This window comes from Ciconia boyciana, chromosome 2 (assembly GCF_034638445.1).
Source record: "Ciconia boyciana chromosome 2, ASM3463844v1, whole genome shotgun sequence".
Lineage (NCBI taxonomy): Eukaryota > Metazoa > Chordata > Aves > Ciconiiformes > Ciconiidae > Ciconia > Ciconia boyciana.
In genome coordinates this window covers 46918580-46938958 of record NC_132935.1, presented here as the reverse complement: position 1 = coordinate 46938958, position 20379 = coordinate 46918580, and the positions used below count along the sequence as shown (strand labels likewise).

The 20379-nt window shown below is 39.6% G+C and overlaps 1 protein-coding gene across 3 annotated transcripts in view; it reads left to right on the top strand.

Moving 5' to 3' along the window:
• SPIDR (scaffold protein involved in DNA repair) overlaps window positions 1-20379 on the top strand; it is a 208427-nt gene that overhangs the window by 57518 nt on the left and 130530 nt on the right. For all 3 annotated transcript variants that reach the window (XR_012040905.1, XM_072852525.1, XM_072852524.1), the window contains exon 7: window positions 9555-9655. Coding sequence is in view for 2 of the 3 variants with exons in the window: in XM_072852525.1 (XP_072708626.1) it covers window positions 9555-9655 (101 nt within the window). In the remaining variant the exon portion in view is untranslated. The remainder of the gene's footprint in view (window positions 1-9554; window positions 9656-20379) is intronic.

Genomic DNA, 20379 nt, shown 5'->3' with positions numbered 1-20379 from the left:
GGCTGGTGCCTAGGGAAGCATCGGTTGAGCAGAGGTGATGCAAATGGTAAAGCTGCGTCTTCCTATGTGAATTCCTGTATGAGAAAGGTTCTGCTCCAAACCTAGACCATATTAAGTATGGTTACTTCATGGAAGAGTCCTGATGTAGGTAGAACAGGCCTCATATGGTTTTGTTTCCACTTTTAAGAAAATAGAAATTATTTCTATTTTCATCTCTCTTTGCTGGCTATCTTCAAAAGTAGAGAGAATATTTAAAAAAAAATTTTAGCTTATGTTTTCTGAAAAAATCTTATACCATGTGTAACGGTCTCTTCCAAATTCTTTAGGCACGTTGCAATATGCATTTATATTTGCATTGCCTGATTGCAGCTATGCTCCTGTTACCTCAATGGCTACATTTTTCTAGGAAACACAAAGAAAAACCCCAAACATCCCCCCCTGTCCCCTCTCAAACCCCAACCAAAAACAAACAGAAAACTGAAGAAAAGAGCTGTAACAGTCTGTAGAAAAATTCAAATAAGTTTTTTTCTACTGTCCTTTCCTCCTGGAATCCTCCCAGTGCTAAAATCGAAATGGGTAGTTGCCTGGATGGGAGGAAAGAGTATTGTTTGTTTGATCCTATTACGGATGTAATTGTCATACTCTACAAAAATCAAGATGTAACCAAACCAACAGAAATCTTCAGAAGTAAGCTGATTATGGGTGGTTAAAATAAATTCTGCTAATCCTAGTGTTAGAAATTTGAGTGTAAATTCAACACCTTTGAGCGGAAATAAAATGAGAAGCCCATCTATGTCCCCAAGAGAATGTGCAGACTACACAGTGTTGCTTATGATGAGTGAAGTTTGAAAGGGCATGTTGCAGTCTTCCTCTGTTAGGAGTTAAGTGGGGTTTTGAAAAGTGATTATCATCTGCATACAAGAAAGGTGTGACAGAAGCAATTCCTCCCCCACCATACCTACTGACTGGTCTGTTCTGTGCCCTTTTGCCAAATTCTCATATGTCTTCATGTGTCCCCTGTAATGTTATTTTTTATTTTCAAAATTGTTCTAAGTAAAGATTGTTCTTCTTTCTACCACAGTCCACAGGGGAGAGCAGGTAGTCCGTATGGTTGTGTTTGTCCTTCAGGGGCGTTGATGGTCCAAGGCAGGTTCTGAAGCAACCTGAAGGGCAGTGGGAGGTGCCAGTCTGTCATGCTAGTAGCAAAGTATCATCTCTTTCATTCACAGCCATCAATGCCAGTGCTCCCGGACATCCTCACCTTAATCATTGGTTTTATATGCCATCTTGTGTAGCCGCCTTTCTTTATTTAAAGAAAATTGGGGGTGGAGGGAGTGGGAGTAGTATAATTTTCCCAGGTATGCTGAGAGATAGATGTCATTGTACTGCACCATGGGCTACTAAGAGAGTTGATAAGGAAGTGCTACTAGTGGTACTTGATACTGAGGTGAATTGCCTTGGTGATCAGGTCCAGAGGTGTTGGGTTTAGATGTTCCTGCCCTTTTATTCCACCCCAAAGTTTCAGTTTCTCAGCCTGAGTCAATACTGCATGGGAAAACAATGCAATGGATTTGCAAACCTGAGAGGAGAGAGTATATACTGCAAATAACAGTTTTGAGGAAGCTCTTCTTTTTAGATTTTGAATTCATGTTAATGCTACAGGGTGAAATGTCTACACTGTACTAGTTCCAAGTCTCTCAAAGTTCTCTTGTGAAAGAAGGGAGAAATGAAGAGTATTGAAAGTCTCAAAGTTAGTTACATGGGTTAAACCAGTAACTGGATTTATTCAGTATTTATAAAGAAAACTCGAAATGCGTGCACTCAGCTTTTCTTGTCTACAAATAAACCTCTCTTAAAGGTTTTATGAATTGTTTGCTTTTTCTAGTAGGATTTTATTTCCATCAGAAAAAAAAAAAGTCTGGGTTTCAGTGCAGGAAATAGATATCTTAAGTTATATAATGTTAACACTACTTCTAAATCTGTCACGTTGCAAGAGCTTTTAGTTGTGAAGAATAGCTGCTTTAGCTTTTTGTTTAGTTTTTTAATATTTGGGTGGCTGGTTTTAGTTCAGTAGTAAAATAAAATCGTGGGAAATTCTGTTTATGTCTGTTTATAGATATCTTATATCTACCTGTATGCAGACCACTTACAGATTGATCTGCTAAAATTAACTTTTATTATCAAAAGAGGAGAAGATTACAGCATGTTCTGGTACTACGTGCAGTAAAATGAAACCCGGTTGTCACATGAGGCCAACTGAGGTCCTGAAAATAAAGGAAATTGCCAAGGGAGGAACAAGCTGGCACAAATGAGGCAGGCTTTTACTCTAAAATTGGGTCTGTTCTTTCTTACATGCATCCACAAGTAGCATGAGGGTGTAACAGCAACAGACCAGCCCTTTTGATTGTCATGTTCTTATGCTGATTTTAACTATTGGATTAAGTTTTCCTTGCTAGTGAATTTCTTGTTGGATTAGGAGAATATAACTGAAGAATATCGTGGCTGCACTACAGATGTACCACTTGTAATCACTGGCAACGTACACGGGCAAATTATTTTGCACCTACTGGAAGTTAAAATGTCTTTTCTTTTTTAGAAAGTGTGGATGGTTTCAGTGGGTCAGATGTTTGGTGTTAACAGGAAAAAACCCCACATTTAGTAACAAGCCCCCATTTTCCTTAAAATGACAGATTTCTCCAATTTCACCTGTAATGTCTTTTACTGATTGGAATGGTTTAGCTGGTACAGTTGTTCCCCATCAGAGAGAAGTCATTTTGGTGCCTTTGGTTTGTTTAACCATGGAGCTTGCTTTTCTATGCAAGATCTCTGCTCAGGCAAGCCAAAAACCTTCAGAACAGAAGGCAAGGCCCTTCCCTTATCTTGTCGGGCATGGCTGTGCCCCCATCAAAACTGGTTCCTGCAGAGTCTTCCTTTTAACTTTGTTACTCTATTCTATGAGAAACTGTGCATGTGAGTGTGGCACTTGATTTTTTTTTTTTTTTTTTTTTTTTTTTTTTTTTTTTTAATACCAGCCCAAAAAGGGGTAACTTATTTCTGGGAAGACTCTCCTTATTAAATCATCTTACTTCTCCTGAGAGCCTCTGCTGTAAGAGAGGTAGGACAATCTGAAATAATTTTTTTCTATTAAGGAGTCTGAAGAGCCAGAGAGCTGTGGTAAGCTTTTCAACTGTGGGCTTTTTTTTTTCAGTGGCTGGTAAGAAGGAGTGATCAATGTCTTGAAAACTGTGAAAGGAGCAGGCCCCAAAAGCTTATCTATTTCCAAAGATGTTCCTAAATTATTTCAAATCTTTTCTGTGAGATAACTTGGCTAAGTAGGGGCATGGGAGAATCAACTGCCTATAAAGTTTTACTTAAAATCTTTCACTGGAGGCCATACAGGATGTAGAAAGTGCTCACCCACCCTGTTCTCAGCAGTTACGACTGTAATCCCTCTTACATCTTTTCCTCTGCACTTTCTGAGGCAAGTAGGACCTGGAAACCAAATCTCACTACACAAGAATGATGAAGCTTTGGTGTCTATGACAAAGACCTATTTTTGATTTGCAGGAGTAATTGTGGTATAGTGTCCAGACACTACTTGCAAAAGTTTGTTAAAGGTGGTATTGAGGATGTGTCTAGTATATGCTGGTTGGAATTTACAGCCAAAGACACTGTAAATTCTCTAGATGGTCACTTATGTCTAATGCAGTTGCTGAAAGATACCTCTGTCTCTCACTGTGCTATGGGGACTCAGGAAAATGGTATCTTTGTTCCACATATGTTTTATGGAGGTGACATCCTTTGTGAATGATTGACAAAAGAGTGGTGAGAGTCTACACAGATTCGAAAAGACTTTGGCTGATTGGACTCATTTAAGAGAGGCTCCAAACCCTTGAATCCTTAAGACTCTAGAAGAGGCTTTCAGTATGTCTGCCTTGTTGATTTGGGTAGTGTAAAAAAAACCCTCTCTGGATGGGTACAATAGATCAGAGCTTTGAAATGTGAGCAACTGGTGTACAAGAAAATCCAGCATCCAGTGCAGTTTACTAAATCACTGCATTGCCTGTCTACTCAGTTTGTATTTTTTTCAAATAAATGTGGAAGGTCTTTTCTCTATATTTTTGTGTTGGCAGGTGGAACTGGCCCTTGATAGCTGTGTGTTAGAAATTATCATTTGCGTTACAGTACAGATCTTCCATTTTCCTTTCATTTTAGGTGTGTACCTCAGATGCTGTTGATTTGACATGGAAATTGTGGGTCGGGAGAAACACTGATTCCTTTCCAAGGGAAAGACCCCAGAACTTGTAGCAGAGCATAACTACTTGACAAGTTTTATAGGGACTTAAAATTATTGCTGTCCACTTTGGTCTTTGCTTGTTCCAGCACATAAGAAAAGAAATTGTGTTATGCTTTGATTCCAGAAAAAGTAGCCCATGTTTAACAAACAGAATAACGCCAGTGATCATGGTAATGGTGGTTCATGCAAGGTGAAAGTTTATAAATCTGGCTGTTGAGTCAGAGCATGAGTGGGGCTGATCTGTAAAGCTAAAATTACTCTTTCTGATCCCTTGTTACTTCACGAAGTCAACAGCTTCTCTTCTGTGCTGGAGAGGTCGGCCTCTGTAGAGGAGACTTGTGCTTGTGTGGCCAACATTCTTCAATCCTGTCTTTCATATGTACCCATGCTATTTTGTACACTAAGGGAGCACTTGGTAGTGACTGTCAGCATTCAGTGTTGCTTATTATTTTGCAAGTTGTAAACTAGCTGATAATAGCTGATGGTTTTGCAGTGTTGACAAATTAAATGCCAGCATGCTTAGGGGTCCATTTTTCTTCTTTAGCAAGCACCCCATGGAGTGGAACTGGACAGCTGAGTATTGCAGAAGTCAGTTACTTCACCAGTTAACTTGGAAATATGAGAGGAGTTCTGTCCTTGCTTTGAAAAGAGAGAAGGAGGGAAATTGCCCAGTCCCGAGATGGAGATATATATTTGTGTAACCTATAGTGTTTTGAAATACATGGAGTCCTGAGTATAGTGTGTATGAGGAAACAACTCAATAATGAGATGCTTAAATTCTTCAGTTTAAATGAAGTCTGGAAAGGAGTAAACTTGGATGAACGTGGGGTTATTTTTGGTAAGTGCCCCGCTGAATGAAAACCTTAATAAACAAACACAGAGAGATCTCCAGCACTTCAGAAAGATTGAAAATGACTTTTCAAAACACGGCCTGCTCACTAATGCTCTTTCTTTTTTTTTCTTTTTTTTTTTTTTTTTCTTTTTTCTTCTATTGGCCTCATTGGAGTTGGAAGCTAGGGACCAGCAGCCTTAGAGTCACAGATCAGGCTCAGTGTTACCTTTTGGCGATACTTGTTGCATGGTGCCCCAAAACTCTTCAGTCTTGCTGTTGAAGTTTGTGGAAAGGGACAACCACCAGGAACTGAGCTTTTGTACTAGATGCTGAGCTTTCTTATGGTCATCGAAGCTCTCTCTCATGCAGATATTGTTGGACGTGGACAATAACGGCAACACGTTGTTTTAAATACAGTATTTCAACAAGTATTTCAGATTTAGTACGGAAATAGGACGTGGATTTCTGCTTGTTAAATCTGTCTGCCTTTGGGGATCTAAAAGAACAAAACAGTTCTACTGAACGTTTTGTGTTTAAAAATAAAAAGGTTGTGTGCAGCAGAGATTGTATCTGAGCAGTTTGGCTTCACTGAACAGCCTTTGCATTAACAATTTGCCAACTGCATTCAATTTGCTCTTATTAAAACATTTTTGGGGGCAAGTTTGAAGTGCTGGTCAGTAAAGTAGGCATCTCAAATTACAGTTTTTGTTATTTAAATAGAGTTTGTCAGTTCCCTTGATTACAGAAATCATACATTAGTAATCAAAATGTATTTGCCAATTTATATATATATACACACTCACCAGAATTTGGGTTTGTCACAGAGAACAATTAAATGCATCATAAGGGCTAGATCTGGGCAAAAGAGGGAACTGAATATCTCTTTCTAAACTTCTTTAAGCGGCTAGGTGCGTAAATAAATGCAGACTGCAGATTAAACAAGATCTGGTACTGTAGAACCCAGTTGCCACCCTTGATGCTAACAAACCTATCATATCTGGCAAAATTAAGCCAAACAGTTTCTGCAGCCTGAAAAGCTGAAAAGCCAGGAAAGCTAGGGGATTTTTCAGAGGGATAATGTGTGGACAGTGAAAAGTGAGTATTATTCATCTCTACCTGGTATTCCCAAAATCAGCAAAAAGTTACTTCCATATGGTAGAATCTATGCCAAAAAATGATTGTTAGTCCCAGTAAACCCAGTTAACTACCGAAGACTGAATATGAAAGCTCCTTAGGTATTTAACAATCCACACGTGCAATTGGGAGTAAAATAAAAGTAATTTTAACCATTTAGCTTTTTGCAAAACATGGAGTTGGTTCTTACACTGAAGCTGGCACCTGCTTAATACCATGCTCTGCTTTGTGTAAGCTCTGCGTAACTCTGTCTTATCTCTCATCTGCACAGCCAGGAGTGACTCTAACTGCAGAGTTGACAGTATCGCACATACACAAGCGTTTTCAACAGTGTGGGCACCTGTACTGTATGAGAAGGAATTAGTAGTTTTCAAATGCCATTTTCATCAAATCTGTTAGAATATGTGACAGAAAGCACCTTTTTCTTTGTTTGTTTTACGTGTTTGAGCTAAAAAGGGGGTTGATCCTCCTGGGTTTGGGGTGGTGTTTAAATTTCTTTGTTTCTACTTTTTAAAAGAAACAAACCATAAACTACCAACTCTCTCTCCTGCCATAGAAATTGCTTTTGTGCCTGGCATGTCCTTGAATTGCATTTCCCAATTTCACAATGTATGAAGCAGACATTATAAAAAAAAAAAATTTCCAATGACCAGCTGAGAACCTCTTATAAATGCATTCTTGGTTATATTTTATATTCTGCAACCAAACAGATGCAAAATGCTTTATGATGTTTTCTGTTTAAACTATTTTTAACTGCATTTGGAATGTGAATGGAAGGATGATGATTAACAAATATCAATGAATTTTATTAGCACAAAGGGCTGCTAAGGAAAGGCACAGTTTTACTTTTCATGGACCTCTGTGATAACTATTACCCTAATACAGCCATGGTTAGCAAATTAGTAACGAAGTTGTAAGTGTCAGTGAGACCCTCCCTGGTAGGCATATCAGGCCTGAGACAGGAATGGTATATTACTGTTGTGTGCAATAGCCACGAAACCAGGAACTTGCTTTCCTTTGTGCTACAGGGCGATCCTGCCATAGGTGAAACAGTAGCGAGCTTACAGAAGAGTAGGAACTGATTGACTGGACACAACCATAGACCTGTTCATGGAAAGGGGGGGAAATTAGGCTGTGAGCCAGTAATAGCTGCTCTCTTGTGCAGGTACCTTAAGGCTTTCTAGCATTATTTGAACAGAGAAAATACGTTTCTTTGATTGTTGTCTGTGGAGGGAATGGAGTAGCATTTTAGAACACTTCTGTTGAACAGTTTTCTTTCAGCAAAACAAGTTTTTGAGATGCTAGCTGTATTGTGTATTGCTATAGTCGAACCACAGAGTTCAGTTGCAGACTCACGCATGCAAGACTTAAGCAAGCAAACTCAAAATGCATTTAACTGCTGCATTTCTAAGCCTAGCTGAGCTGGCACCTACCCATTCCAGCATGGCTCGTGTAGACCACGCAGCCAAGCTGAATTACAACTGCATCTGAGAACGATTCCCTGGCAAGAGGAGAAACTAAGTGGATAGTTTGCTGGAGTTTGTAGAACTGTCTTGCCCAGAAGTGTTGCGGTGTGCTAATGCTTGAGTGCTAAAGTTTTGGGGGAAATGTGGCTGAGCAGAGTGTTATCAGCAGACTGAATTATCCTGTATGAAGTTCTGTGCTTGACTGTGCTGCTTTTGGTACCAAAGCTTCCATTGCACTTCTCTGTATTAGTTGCCCCTGTGTCTTAAAGTCCATGTTGAAAGCAGGATTAAACAAGGTTGTTAAGCTTGCCTGGAAGTTCACTGGAGCCTGAGATTTCCTAAAGATTTTTGTTTGTTTTCCTCCTTAATATAGCAGGTTTCATAGCTTGTTAAGTGTGGGTTCTTTATTTTGGGGGGTTGGGGATTTTTTTCCTCCTCTGAAAGAATCTGACTTTCTCTCTTCCCTGCCTGAACCACACCAGCCATAGAAGAGATGCAGTAATGTAAACTACAAACCTGTTTATGGATCATTCAGGGTCAGATGTGGCTCTTATTTCAGACTGTTCATTCTGTGATCTTTACTACTAAGATGTTTAGCCATGCCATTTAATAATTCTTGTGATAGTTACGATTTTGCAAAGTATATAGTTGTTCATTAGAAATTCAGCTGAGACTGCTAACTACTTTTCATATAACCTGTTGACTTGTCTGCAGGTGAAATTGCTTAGTAGTTGCTAATCAAAGAGAGGTTTTACAGCCTACCTGAGGTGCTGCTTAGCCTTTTTAGCTCCTTCTTGGTTTCCACAGGTGTGAGTCCTCCCAGTTTCACATTTGCCATGTGAGCTTTAGCAAGCTATTTGGCTTTCTTTTCTAAACCAAAAAATTCTATTAATGTGCACAAATAATCATCAGGTGGTTGTATGTTATCTCTGTTGATTCCTAAATCAGTTTAGGAACCAGACACATCTCACCTTAGTAGAAATCTTTGTTGATATACTGGATAGTACTTTTTGTGGAAAAACTTACACTATAAGGAAAGAATGAAATAGGTTTCTATGCAAATAACTTCTTTGAAGCCAAAGAAAAATGCTCAAATACTCCCATAGTAGTCCAAAGCTCTTTGTAGTATTCCAAAGACAGCTTCCAACACATTTGTCTTTTTGTTCTTAAAGTGAGAAATTAGGTCTTCTGGCTTTGAATCCAGGGGTAGGAATTGCTTTAGTGTTACCTTAAATATATTTGTGCAAGATGCCACTCCTCTGCTCCTCACCTTGGGAATGTTAAATTAATTTCATCTTGGACAGTGTTCAGACCACTGAAACTACACACTTGACCCAGCTTGTGAAATGAATCATAGGGTCAAGTATGGGTAAAAGAATATCTTTGTGATCACTCCTTGCCAACAGACAAACAAATCTGTGAGGAAAAAGAAACCCAACCTGTTATAACTGGTGGTTACACTGGTTTGTTTTGAATTTGCAATTGTCTGTAGTAGCTATCAGGATATGTACATAAGTGTAAAGAAAAGTTGGGAACCTTTTGTTACAATCCTTGTCTTGGAGACAGGACTGAAAATGTGAAGATTTTGGACATCTAGATAGTGAAAATGTTTTATGGTGTGTATTGACCCGAAGTGTATGTTTTATTGGGAGGATAGCCATTGGAAAATCAAAATTAGGAGAACCAATCTGCAAAATGTAATTTTTCTGTATGTTTCTGTCTCTAAGGGTCAAAGCATACATAGTCCGTCTGTCCTATAGCTTGTCACTTGGCAAAACTGAATACTGATTCCTGGCAAAATTGAGCATTCCTTTATTCTCTGCAGGGGCGGGCTAGCTGAGAGGTTATGTCGGCTGCAGAACAGAGAAAGATCTGCCATTAGCTTTTGGAGGCATCAGGGTATTTCAGATGCTAAAATCCCCTCAGGTAAGAAGCATTATGCATATACTACTGTGTGAAAGTATATACTTACATGTGTGTATATATGTCCCACATAGGGGTACAACTGAAGTTTATATTCTTTGTGGTTTTTGCCTGACTTGGGTTTAATGCTGTCTTGATTGTCTTCTGAGCTACATCTTCTGACATCTCAGTCATCAAAGTGTTTGAATGTAAGCGGTAAAGAACTTGTTTTAAATAGCCTCCATCTAGACTCTTCACAACTCCTTGATTTCCAGCATCACCTATGGAAATGGTGTTTCCAGCAGGTTGTAGGACAATTCAAGGTTTAATTTATGCATATGCAGATGTTTTTTGGTTCCTGTTGTTTCTTTATAACCACCTTTTCCTCTTTCCTTGTTCCTTTTTCTTTGGTTTGAAGTCAGCCATATTCATGGATAAGTGCTGAAATTGTGAGTGACAGCAAATATGGACAAATAGAACACAACCATGAAATGAGTGTGAAGCATAACTACAGTGGGCACTTCACTTAAAAAGAAACGGTGGGAGTTATGTGAATTAGTTACAAGTGACTGATAGCACCATCTTTCAGTAGTATTTCTTGAGAGATAATGGATTCATAGAGTTTAAGTGTAAAGAAATGGTTAGGATTCTTTATCAACTTGTGTGTGTGTGACTGTAGGTTATGAAATGTCAAGCATTTATTCTGTATTAAGGCAACTACTTGTTTCTGAGCACATATTAACTTCCATTTATTTTTCAGAAAGTCCTTTGGTCTTAATTTGAAAACATGCGCGTGAGGGAGTCTATCATTTGCCTTGAGACTTTGTCCTTATTCCACTTCCAAATTTTTAAAAGTGGCTTTCTTCCAAATCTGAGTTTGTCTGGCTTCAGTTCCCCTCTTTTGTTTCTTGTAAAGCCTTTCTCCACCAGATTAAAGAGCTCTTTAGTATGTGGCATTTTCCCTCTCTGGCACTTGCATAGCAAAATCATGCTGCCTCACAATTTTCATAAACTAAACAGACTGAGCTCTTTAAGGCTCTCTAAAGCATTTTTACCAGTCTTCAAGTGATTTGCATGGCTTTTTACTGCACCCTCTCAGACTTTTCAGCATGGTCTTAAGAACAAAGACAGCTACTCTGTATGTATTCTTCCAATTTTAGTCTCATCAAAACCATTGGCCAGGTCCAGTTCACTACTCAGCCTCCTGTATGTTCAAGGGCCTGTAATAAGTGCTTGAGTCTGGTTTGGCCTTGGCATGATGCTGGGACTACACATTGAATTGATTGTCCAATATGATTTATCATAGAATCATAGAATCGTTTAGGTTGGAAAAGACCTTTAAGATCATCAAGTCCAACCATTAACCTAGCACTGCCGTAACTTCTGAAGCTGTTGTTTTCTGAGATCCGGTTTCCCACTCTCCAGCTACCGTTTGTGTTTCTTCTACCTAAACACAGGGAAGTATTTGTGCTGTATCCAGATCTGCTTCATTTGAGTATGTCCAGCTAACCATGTAGTTCATATCATTGTGTATGTCAAGCCTGTCCTCTTTTAGTCGCAAATTTGCTTGAATTTGTGGTATCCACACAGTTTCTTGTATTATTTTTTAACTTGTTTTTATGTCCTTGATGAAACCATTTAATAGCATGAGTGTTTACTTTCAAATCCTGCTGGAACTGCTCTTACTCAGTTATGATTCTCCACTGGTAAAAAGCTCTAACTGTAATTCACAAAGTTCTCAGAATTTTTTTTTTTTTTTTTTTTTTTTCATTCCACTTAAAGGGTACATTACTGATAGTGAAAATGGTTGTTTTTTTCATAACAAGGTTGTACGATTTTAAGTCACACCCAAACTGTTGGCTAAAGCTAGTCTCACAGTTTCTCACTGGAGCTTTAGAGGGCTTACATCCCGTGGCCACTTACATGCTACGTGTTCAAAATGCCACCCATGTGGAATGCCATGTTATATTTCTGACCTTAATTCCTTATTTTTCCAGTCACTTTGCCTATATCTGATGTCAAGCTAGCTGGTCTCCAGTTATTGTAGGTCACTTTGTTTGCCCTTCCTGAATACTAGCATAACATCATCATCCTTCAGTCTTCTGGAATTTCCCCAGTATTTGAAGACTCACTAGAAAGTAACATCAGGGAACCAGAAATGTCTTTAGCCAACTCTTTTCGGAACTGATATGTTGAAAATTATACAGGCATGCTGACTTAAAACCAGTCAAGCCTTCTGCATGTTGTTTATCCTCCACCTGAGTTACTAATGGGTAGGAGGTTACTTTATCATTCGTATGTGGTATGAGGACATCCTCTTGCTTTTCCTGAAATATGGAACAGAAGTTGATATTGAATAGGTCTGTCTTAATAAAATGAAAATTTTTAGTGTTCTCTATAGTAATGGACCTGCAACATTGCTAGTATGCTAATATTCTTTTTGTCCTAGCTTCACATGTCATTACAAAAGCTTGTGTTTGGCTGCTCACCATTTTGTTAGAGTTTAACTCCTAGGCTGAAATATTCCATGATAAACATCTGCCTCCGGCTGAATTCCTTTCTTTGATTATTCTTCTTTCTTTCAGAAAATGAGTCAGAATTAGTTAGCATTTTATGAGAAAAAGGCTATGGGAAAATACCTTGCTCTATTCTAAAGTACATTTAACAAATGCTGATGAGTGTCTTCAAGATGATTTAGTTTTGGCAGAGGATGAGCCATTTCTGGGATATGCCTTTTGTCATCATGATGAAAATCTACAAGAACTTGGGCAAGTTAGAAGTCTTTAGGACAAACTACTGTTTTGTTTATCCTGTGAGCATTTGCTAAAATTTCTGAAAGGTGCTGAACATGCCATAATGTAAGAACTTTCAACTTCACAGCCTAAATTTCACTTCCAGTTCCCAATCCTTATTCCAAAGCATGAGGATGATGAAATAATCATTAAAATAACTGTGATAATATTTTGGGGATATTTTTTCATCTAGGGCAAAATTCATTTTTTATAGTTTTGTTCTTAGAATGGCCATACTGTTTCATGTCACCAAAATAAAATTGGTGTTTGGTTTGGAAAATGTCAGTTGGAATGGTTGAAATTTTTGTAATGTAACTAGATAACCTTCTAATTGCTTCTAGTCTGGAAATGTGAAGTGTCAGCACAGCAAATGCATTCCACTTTCAGCTTTCATCTTTTTAGGTTCATACTAAGGGTGTCTCACTGGTCTGAGATTCTTCTTGGATTTTGTTTCCCCTCTGTTTTGCCCAGTAATATTTCTAAACCACACTGTGTCCAGGACTGTTTCTGACTTTGGCAACAGAAGTAGAGGAAAGAACTTCTCAAATGACAAACTCAAACGAGTTATCAAAGGAGCCTGAAGATTAATGCAGAGGATTGAAGTAACTTAGTTGCTGCAGGAGCTGTCACGTCATTTTGGATATCCCATAGGCATGCAGACCAGAAGTTCATTGCTAAGGCAAAGGGGAGCAATTTCAAATGAGATCAGTTTGAAGTCCTCCTTCCATTTGAAATTTAAGGAAAAACGTTTCCAGAAGTGTGGGCTGTTCCCCCTGTTAGGCATTTCATGTTACAGAATTTATGCCTTTGTTTTGCTGTTGTTTACTTTTATGTTGTATCAATGTCCATGTTATCCAAAAAACCCTTGTTTTAGCTTTATTTTTTAAAAATTCCTTTCTGTTTGCTCCCCTGACCCCTTTCTGTAAGTAACCATTGTGGTTTGATTGCCTCTTGGTCACTGGGATGAATCACTACCCCAGAAAAGAGCGCCTCCTTTCAGGATGCACTTTCTGGTTTTTATACAGTGCATGGGGGTCTCGCTTTTGGCTGACTCACTCCGCAGGGTAGAATAAATCTTTGCGCTTTCTCCATTTTGACAATCTTGGGTCAAAATTGCGTTCAGCAGCCTGTCCCTGTGTTGGGATAGGCACTCACTAAGGATGTGCGTTTTTGCAAGGTGATTGGTAATTCCACTTCTGTAATCAAGCTAACCAAATCAGGCAGAGGCCTGAAAGGAGAGAAGACCAAAGCTTGCCCATGCCTACGCAGTGTTGGTTGGATGCTTGCTGTGGTTTAGTTCTAACGGAGATGAATGTCAGGCTCTTCGCCACAAATCCAGAATTTTTTTCTTCACAAGATATAAAAGGGAGGCTGAGAGGTGTGCTGTCCCCATAACAGCAAGTCTCCAATCAGTCAAGCTGATGGTTTAAGGGTACTATGTGCAAGGGCTTTTAGATCATTTGCAAGCTTTTCTTCTGTATGCAGTGCTGCAACTTCCCCATGAAGTTTCCTGTTTGGGCAAAGAGAAGATCTGGACAGTTGGGGGGAGGGGGGGAGGGGTAAGGGGGGAAACAAAAAACAAAAACCCAAACCTTTTTCCTGTCAACATCTACTGGTTATATGGGGATTGCATGATGCAGAAGAAAAAATAGTGCTTTTCTGAGTTACATTCAGACAACTTTCCTGTCTATAGGAGAGGACACTAACAATATTTGAAGCAAACTCCTGTAGATTCCTTCTGTAACTTCTGAAATTTTATTTTCTATGCATTTTATTTTATATTGTTTTTCTTTTCCTTGCAATTATCATCAAAGCAGTTCTTTACCTAAAATGCAGAAGCATATTATTCTCTAGCATTTGTAATCCATTACAAGATATTTGGTATTTGTTGGCCTGAGATTAAGATTCGGGATTGGATTACAATTGAATTTGAGTAATAAACTGATAATAAACACAAACCATTGTTGTTTTTTTTTTTCCAAACTGCTCCTTCCTCTCAGGGGGAAGTGACCTTCAAGGAGCAACAATTCTTCAGTTTGCTGAGGCAAGTGGAACACACACATGAGGGGAGGAGGGTGAAGCCCTGGGGATGAGGACAGGGTTTCACACGTAACACCACATTTTCAGGAAGGCTGAAAGGCTTACAGAAGAGGACATAAACAATCACTCCCCCCCTTCCAGTTTCAGTGACTAGTTAAGGTGGTGGGAAGAAGGGATTTTAGGAGCTTGAATGCCATGAGACTTGCACAAAAATTTATCTCTGTGGAAGAAGAAACCAAGGGTAGTCCTTAACAGGGTTTACTTTTACCATGCAGAAGTCTCCTAAAAACACAAAAGTCTGAGCTTTGCTAGTTGTTGCTTATTTTCTCAGTTCTTGATAGTTTGTTTTATTACTTAAGAGTTAATAATGTAAATTAGAGACATGGCAAGCGGCCAAATTTGTGTTTGTCTTTTTTTTAAATTTTGCTAGTCTGAACTTGTTACAGCATTGGGAAGGAAAAAATCAAATGTAAACCTGTCTTTTTCAAACAAGAATTCTTTGTATTGTTTTTGTTTTCTTATGACAAACAATAATGGCATGCACAGTCACTTTAAGTAGCTTACATATGTTCTTACAAAGAATGTGTAATGTTTAAAGCACAGCCAAATTCAGCAGCATTTTTAAAATGAATATAGATGTGGCAAGAAGCCATCATGCCTGCAAGACTTGGTGTGTTTTTGAGAAAAATCTTTTTGAATGGCTTCAGAAGTTACCAGCCCAGGAAGAATAACAACATGTATAGATCAGAATAGCAACCAGATGTTTTGGTACAGGCTGTGAAAACGTTGGAATCTCCACCTGGTTTTCAACTTTGATTTTGGATTGCAAGGGTCTGCTTGGTATCTACCTGCTTGCTGAGTTTGTTTATGCCTGCACCTGCAATCTTTTACATGAGGGAGGAGGAAGAACAAGAATGGATGCCAAACAAAAGGATGTTTTTCTTTTGATTTATGCCTGTAATTTGACATTTTATACTTTTTATACTTGAGAAGGAAAGTAAAACTTTGTGGCCTGAACCAGAAAATGTAGGCTTGGCTGTTCTTCCACTGCAGATAGTAAGTGCTGTCCCAGGAGGGTATCTAGCAACTGCAGCTTTGGAACCCACATTAGACAATTAGAAGTTAAAATATGTTGGGATGAAATAATGCCTTTGAAAAAAATAACTGAGGGAGACAAATTTGGAATTGTGTTGCTAGTTTGCTTTATTAAACAAGGCATAAAGTGGGGTTTTCTTTGTTTACTTCATACTTCCATAATGTGTATCTGAATACACATCAGAACCAAAGGCAGAGATTGACTTTAATTCTTAGTGCAGTAAGTACTATTCCCAACATTAATTGCACAAGATTCTTTGTACTTTCAGTGGGAAATGTTATTTTATAAAAGCTTTTAGCTAGGATTAGTAGAAATTTTACTTGAGTGTAACACCTGTATTTGTTGTAGTTCATATTTCTGAAGACTTTGCCATTTAAAAGTATAATTTAGCTTTTCAGCCATGTTCTTTAGAAATGTCAGCTAACTATGTCAGGTACAGTACAAATTTGCTTCTAAACTGCAGTTCATATATATGATTTGTTTGATAGCTCTTTGAGCAAAAGTTTTTTAGCAGTTTTTTAGAGATGAACATGACTTCAAGAAATCTCATCTTCCTTCCAATCCTTTGGGTTTTCTTATGAGTTTGTCTTGTTTTTTCAGAAAGCTCTACTTGCATGAGTATCATTTTTTTATTGATTTAAAAGGAAGGTGTTGAACTACTCTTCCTTATGCCGCTTGCCCTGCTTGCTTGGTTTTCTTCATTCATGTGACTTATGGGGTAAGTCTTGTGGCTGAGGAGTTTCTCTATTATTTTGTCATTCTTGCTTTGCATGATAGTCCACATGTGTATTTACTGGTAGGTGTGTGTGTTCTTTATTACTAGAGACTTTTTACTATCACAATAATGATAATTTCCACTCTGCTCTTCTTCATGCTTCCATGTGAGTTGTTTTGGTTTTTTTCCCCAGAATGCTCAATGGAGCGGAGCTGTACACTGCTTGGCATTTTACTAAACTCCAGTTTTCTTCTGTGTTTGTAAGATCTGTTCTGTGTGCTTGTAGTTCACAGTTTTCTGCATTGGTACTGTGGCCTTTCTGAAAATTTACTTCTGCCTTGTGTCATGTATGATTGTTACATTCAGTTACATTCAGATGGGCATATCATGTCCTGCAGCCCTGTGGGTGAGATGCATTCCCTCAACATTGCAAGGTTTTTAAATTCTCATGGAAGAATGGAAAATTGAAAATTTCAGGAGTACCCATGGTCATAGAGCCAGCCTGCCTTTGGTTTGCTGTTGCTGATGTGGTAGTGGTGGTGTTACTGTTGTTACTTCTGCTGAGCTGATCTGCATGGAGGTGCACTGGCTATCCCAGCTAACACATTCAAATCATGCAGAACGTGGTAGATTACCCTCTGCCCCGGCTTCCTCTTCAGGACCCGGGGGATGTTGCATAACCCAGTTTGTTGTCCTGAAGCACTTTTCGTCACCTTGTAGGTCTCGTAGAGACCGTTTTGCTGCTGGAGTTCTATCAACTGCCTCTAAAGAGAGTTTGTTCCCTTTGAGAGCTTTCCATTCAAGGCTACAGGTGCTTTTTTGGCACACTTGAACAGTAACATTTTAGCAAAATTCACTTGAGTAAAGTGAAACTGCATGTAGTCTTACTGATGTCGACATCTGATGCATTTCCATACATCAAGTCCCATGGATCCTGTCCCTGCGGTGTGTTTAGCTTCCTATCGCTGTGTAGCAAGAGAAACATAAAATATGCAGTCCCCAAGAGATCATAAGTTCTATATTTTTCTCCTCATTTGTCTTCCTTATTGGTAGTTATGGAGTTATTAAAACAAACTTTAAAGTTGTATTTCAGGCACTGAAGCCAGAATGTCTGAACATTTTTTTTTTTTTTAAATTGTGCTCCTCGATGTTTTTCCTTTTCTTCGCTCTAAACTGCTTTTTGGTTGTTAAGAGTCAAAGCAGACTGGCTTTCTTCCTAGCCTCCCTCCTAGGCTGCCCTTGGGCATGGTCAGTGACCATGTATATTTGGTGTTGATGTGGCTTAAATATATGGCTCTGCTGTGCAGCCACTTTGTTAGGTCTGAAGATTAGGGGCCTTCACTCTGCCAGAGACTGTAGAGTCAAGCTGAGGTTTTCAAAAATTTTTCATGCTCAAGATCTCTGGGTCCATGATCTCCAAAGGAATGGGGAACTCCCCCCCCCCCTTTTTTTTTTTAACCCTCCTGGAATTCAGAGTAATGCAGAACATCTGCAAAGTACTGTGTCAAAACATGTTTTGATGTCATGGTATAAGACATGGTATATGACTGAAGGGCAGCATCAGAAATGAAAGGAACTAACCAGGGAAACTGATGCATTCAGCGTGAAATTTGTTTGTTCATCTCCCACGCGCTTGAAATATCTTTGTGGATTAATTGAGCTACTTCATGTCTGGGTTGCAGTTTGGAGTGAGAGACCGACATCCCAGAGGTCACCTGGAATTAAATAATTAACTATGGACATAAGAGCAGATCTGGTAGGTGGTCAAACCAAAAGTTCCTCTAGCTTAGGATCCTGTTTCTGGCAGTGACAAGAGCTACCAAAATGCCTAGGAAAAATTATGACAGGGCTAATGCTTGACGATATTTCCCCAAAGTATTCTCCCAACGATATCCCAAAGATCTCTGACTCTGGGACTTTCTGAGCCAGAACTAGTGTCTGTGTTCTTAGTAGTTCTAAATAAATTATTTTTCTCCTACCAAGAAGTTACTGGTGGTTTTTCTAAACCCATGCATACAGTATAGACCTATTTTGATCACACAATTGTGAAGCATCAGGTTTTTTGGGAAATTATGCCCAAGGTCTTTGCCAGGTTTGTTCCATTACTACTGTTGCCAAAAAGACCTTTCCCTGTGATTTCAAAGGTTCTGCTAACTGTGGCAGTGAGAGATTGTTGTCCCATTTGCCTAGGTTTGGATCAGGATTTCTTCATCTATCTCTGAGGAGACTGAAGATGTGGCTCCTGTGTATGCTGGTGGAGGTGGTGCTGAGTCTGCCTGTCCAGCCCCCTCATGGCAGGGATGCTGGATGACTTTTGTCAGAGCTTTTTGTTTCTTGGCTGGCAGGTGAGGGAGATTCTTGTCAATCATAGAGAGGCTTCACCAGAGATACTTCTCTGCTTAAATGGCTTGTTCCTCCCACAAGTCAGTCCCTCCTGCTGGTTTCACTCATTCTGGACCACTTGTGAAGTCTGGAGGAATTAATTTGTTTGATCACAATCCATCTAGCAATGATTTCTGACTGTTGCCTTCGAGTGTGTGGCACTTACCACACCAGTGTTCTGCAAAGGGCTGATGTGACATTTATGGGTGGAAACTAACCCAATTCATCACTGGTACCTGATTTTTCCTGTACTCTGGCCCTTCTGTGACTAACCTTTTGAATCACGAGTAGCCAGCGTGTTGCTGCATGGCTTTGTGAAGGTTTTCTTTTTATGGAAAATTCTGTTAGAAGTGAGGGAGTGTTACAGGCCCTGGTGGCTGATTTCCCCTCCTTTTAAATGGTGCTCTTCAGAGGAGGCAGGTTGTACATCCCAAATACCTCTTCAAAATTCACACTCGACCAGATTTATCAGTGCCTTTCTATCTCTCTTTGTGTCATCTCGAGCCTTGTGCATCAGGGATTGAATTTATACTTCATGCCCCTGGGATGAATAAGCTTTCTGTTTATATTCATGGGGCCAGATCTTTCAAATGATCCTTGAGCCTGTGTCAGTGCATGTTTTCTCTGACTTTCCAGCTGACTCTGTGTGAAGGCTATGGAGAGGTGCTGGAAGGGGCAGCTGTCCATGCTAGGCTGTGTTCCAGGACCACCGAGCTGCAGCAGCCCTCTGGCACCAGGAGCTCAGAGTGCCCAGGGCTTTGCTGAGAAATGCACCTATGTCTGACACTGATCAGGCAGCTATCTGGGTTTCCATCTTTATCTTCGTCAAGCATTGCACCGTTGCAGAGGCATCTGACACCAAAGAGCTTTGTTAAGCAGTCCTCAAATTGCTGCTTGAGTGGAAGATTTCTAAACGCATCCAGGCAGCTGTATGCTCACTTTCTGTGAATGTGCATGTGGACTTGTCTTTCAATGGGAGGAGAAAGGTTACCTTCAAGTAAGTAAACTGAAGCTTTTTTAAATGAGCATTCCATAGGCACCTGCAGTTCTTATTCCTTCTCTCTTTCTCAGGGTCCCTCCACTATATAGCGTTATGCCTAGCATCAGTGGTTGAAAGATAACACCAGATATGCTCTGACCCATGTTTTCATTAGCGACATGTGGTGCCTATCCATTGTGGACACTGAGGCTCAAAAAAGATGAAAGAGGGTCTGGCCAAGAGTTGTAGAATGTATGTACGCTTATGGTATCAAATGTGCCTGTGGACCACGCACCTTGAACAGCTGGTATCTCTGTTCAGTGACTTCATCTTGGCTGTCCTTCCTGCGTGCTGAAGGAGCTTCTCGAGGACAGTCCAGCCTGGGCACCACAGGGGAAAAGAAGTAACTAGATAGTGTTTGAAACTGGTTTAATCCAGCCTGGTTGGGCTGTCACTGAAAAGAACCATCCTCCCTCAGTCCCTTCCTGCCCCACCTCCCCCCTTTCCATCACTTCTTCCTTCCTCTCCCTAGTATCTGCTCATGTGCTTTGGTGGCTTTGCAATCAGCTGGATTAGCTTATTGATGTTGTTAAAAACTAACCCTGAAGAAAGAAATTCGTGAGTGCTCTAGACAGCAGAATGGGAAATGAAGGAATATGCAGTGTAGGAATGGGCAGGATTGCAGCACAGTGATTGCTTGCACCTTTTAAAATACATATTATTGTAAGGTATTCTTCCTTGCTT